Below are 2,041 nucleotides of genomic sequence, written 5' to 3' on the forward strand. Positions count from 1 at the left end.
CAAGATATGCTATAAGTGCACAAGTCAGACAAACTAACTGTCCAAACTCCTCACCTCTTCACATATGTCGTCTGTGGTCATTTTGATAAGACTTGTGACTGGAAGAGGAGCTATGTTCCTCATCCAACCAGAATCTTCCAGCCTGCATGTCCCTCTGATAAAAGCCAGTTCCCTCCTGATTGACTGATCCAGATTCACCATCCCTACTTGGAAGATCTCCAGGTTCTTTATGGTGAACTCAAACTCGTCATCCTTGAGTAACGCTTCGAACACTTCAGGATCTCCGTCCTGCTCGAGGAGGTCCTCGATGTTTGTCCGCATCACATATAGCTCCTCCCTGGACTGGCTGAAGACCTGCCAAAGGGTCTTTGAATCATCATGGCTCGCTTTCTGTTGATCAATCGCTGCTCTCTGCTTTTCATCCTCCACACACTGCAGGATCCAGCCGAATCGACAGGGCCACTGGTTGGCTAGAACCACCCATGCTGCAGTGTCCTCTGGGTCAGGAAACTCTTTCTTCAGTAACTTCATGATTATGACCGTTACCCAGACAGAGCTGATCGTCCTCTTCATTGAGATGGCATCATCTAACATGTATTTGTTCAGCTTTTTTTCACCCTTGCTAAGGATTGTCAGAACCATTTTCTCCAATTCATCCTCTTTCATTTCTATAGTATCTACAATGGACTCCGTTGATTCCCCAATTGCCAACACTATCGGCTCTATCACAGATGTCTTTCTCCTGTGTCTGTTCCACCTCAAGGGGGAATCTTCAGAGAATCCTGGAGTGTTGTTAAGACTGTGAAACAACTTGTGCTTTAAATTTTGAGACATTGTTGGGACTGTGAAGGCCAGAGTGACTATGCGGTTCAGCAGTCCGTGAGCTCTGTCCTCTTTACAGATGGAGCTTTCTGCAAATTTCACTTTTTCTAACAGAACAGTTGGATTTACAGCCAGAATGGAAAGAACTGGACTTTCCTCATCTGAGAGTAAAATATTGATGGCCCCCAGGACTGCAACAATTTTCTTGGGGGAGCAACGGTCCAGATTAGTAATTTTCAACACAATACGTATCCTCCTCTTTTCAAATACCTCCATGAACTTGATGAATTGAGTCAGAAACCATATTTCTTTCCTGACTTCATTCATGAATCCCAGTTGTTTGCTGAGCCGTTCGTTGTCCATTCCTTTCTTAATGTTATGAGCTTGGCTGAAAACGAGGCTATTAGCCATCTGAATGGCAAACCTCAATCCTGTCGCTGCTGGGATTCCTAAGGATATAAAGATGGCGCCCTCAAGTAGGTCCACCTTAGTAACTTCAGTCTCGTTCTTCTGTGGGGACTGTACTTCAGGAAAACCCCAAACAAAAAAGACAACTAGGAGAACTACTGGGATAACAATGATACACACCAGGACAGACCACAGAGGGCAGCCTAAAACCATCTTGTATGTCCAGTTATCGAGGGTGTCCTTCACCTCCTGAAGTGAAAAAAAAGTAACCCAAGGAGAATAAACGGTTACCAATCATTGCTTTGTACTGTGCATGTTACTAATATAAATGCATTGTTTCTGCAAATTCAATCCCCATCATGCAGATCTCATGTTAAGTTTGATCACATCCCCTTAAAGTGATTCTTAATTAGCTTCAGCTTTCCCTCATGGAGGTTGGAATCCTATTTGGATTCTCACTGTGACCAGTCCTATCTATATAGCAGGTTAGATTTGATGATTTTAAATTAGAAGACTCAGTTGAGTCAAATAAAAATTCATCAAACTCCCCCTCTTCCCCCCCAAAAATGGACAGTATGTTAATATATTGCACACTGAGTAAGCAAAGGACCGAAAAGACACTAGAAGGCTGGCTAACGAGTTACTTAAAGTGTTTTGCAGAACATTTTTCAATCCTTTTTTGTTACCCAAAAAAACACACACACAATGTTAAAATTATAACCACTGAATATGTTCTTAAGGTATAGAAAAGCCAACAGAAACTCACCTTTTCCTTTACTTCATCCTCTTCATCATATTGAGTGACACGATA

The 2,041-nt window shown here is 42.4% G+C and overlaps 1 protein-coding gene across 2 annotated transcripts in view; it reads right to left on the reverse strand.

The window, feature by feature from the left end:
* Positions 1 to 2,041, reverse strand: part of nkpd1 (NTPase, KAP family P-loop domain containing 1) — a 22,988-nt gene that overhangs the window by 8,797 nt on the left and 12,150 nt on the right. For both annotated transcript variants that reach the window (XM_007553981.2, XM_007553984.2), the window contains exon 5: positions 55 to 1,479. In XM_007553981.2, coding sequence (XP_007554043.1) covers positions 55 to 1,479 — 1,425 coding nt within the window. The remainder of the gene's footprint in view (positions 1 to 54; positions 1,480 to 2,041) is intronic.

Source organism: Poecilia formosa, unplaced genomic scaffold (assembly GCF_000485575.1).
Source record: "Poecilia formosa unplaced genomic scaffold, Poecilia_formosa-5.1.2 Scaffold60, whole genome shotgun sequence".
Classification (NCBI taxonomy): Eukaryota; Metazoa; Chordata; class Actinopteri; order Cyprinodontiformes; family Poeciliidae; genus Poecilia; species Poecilia formosa.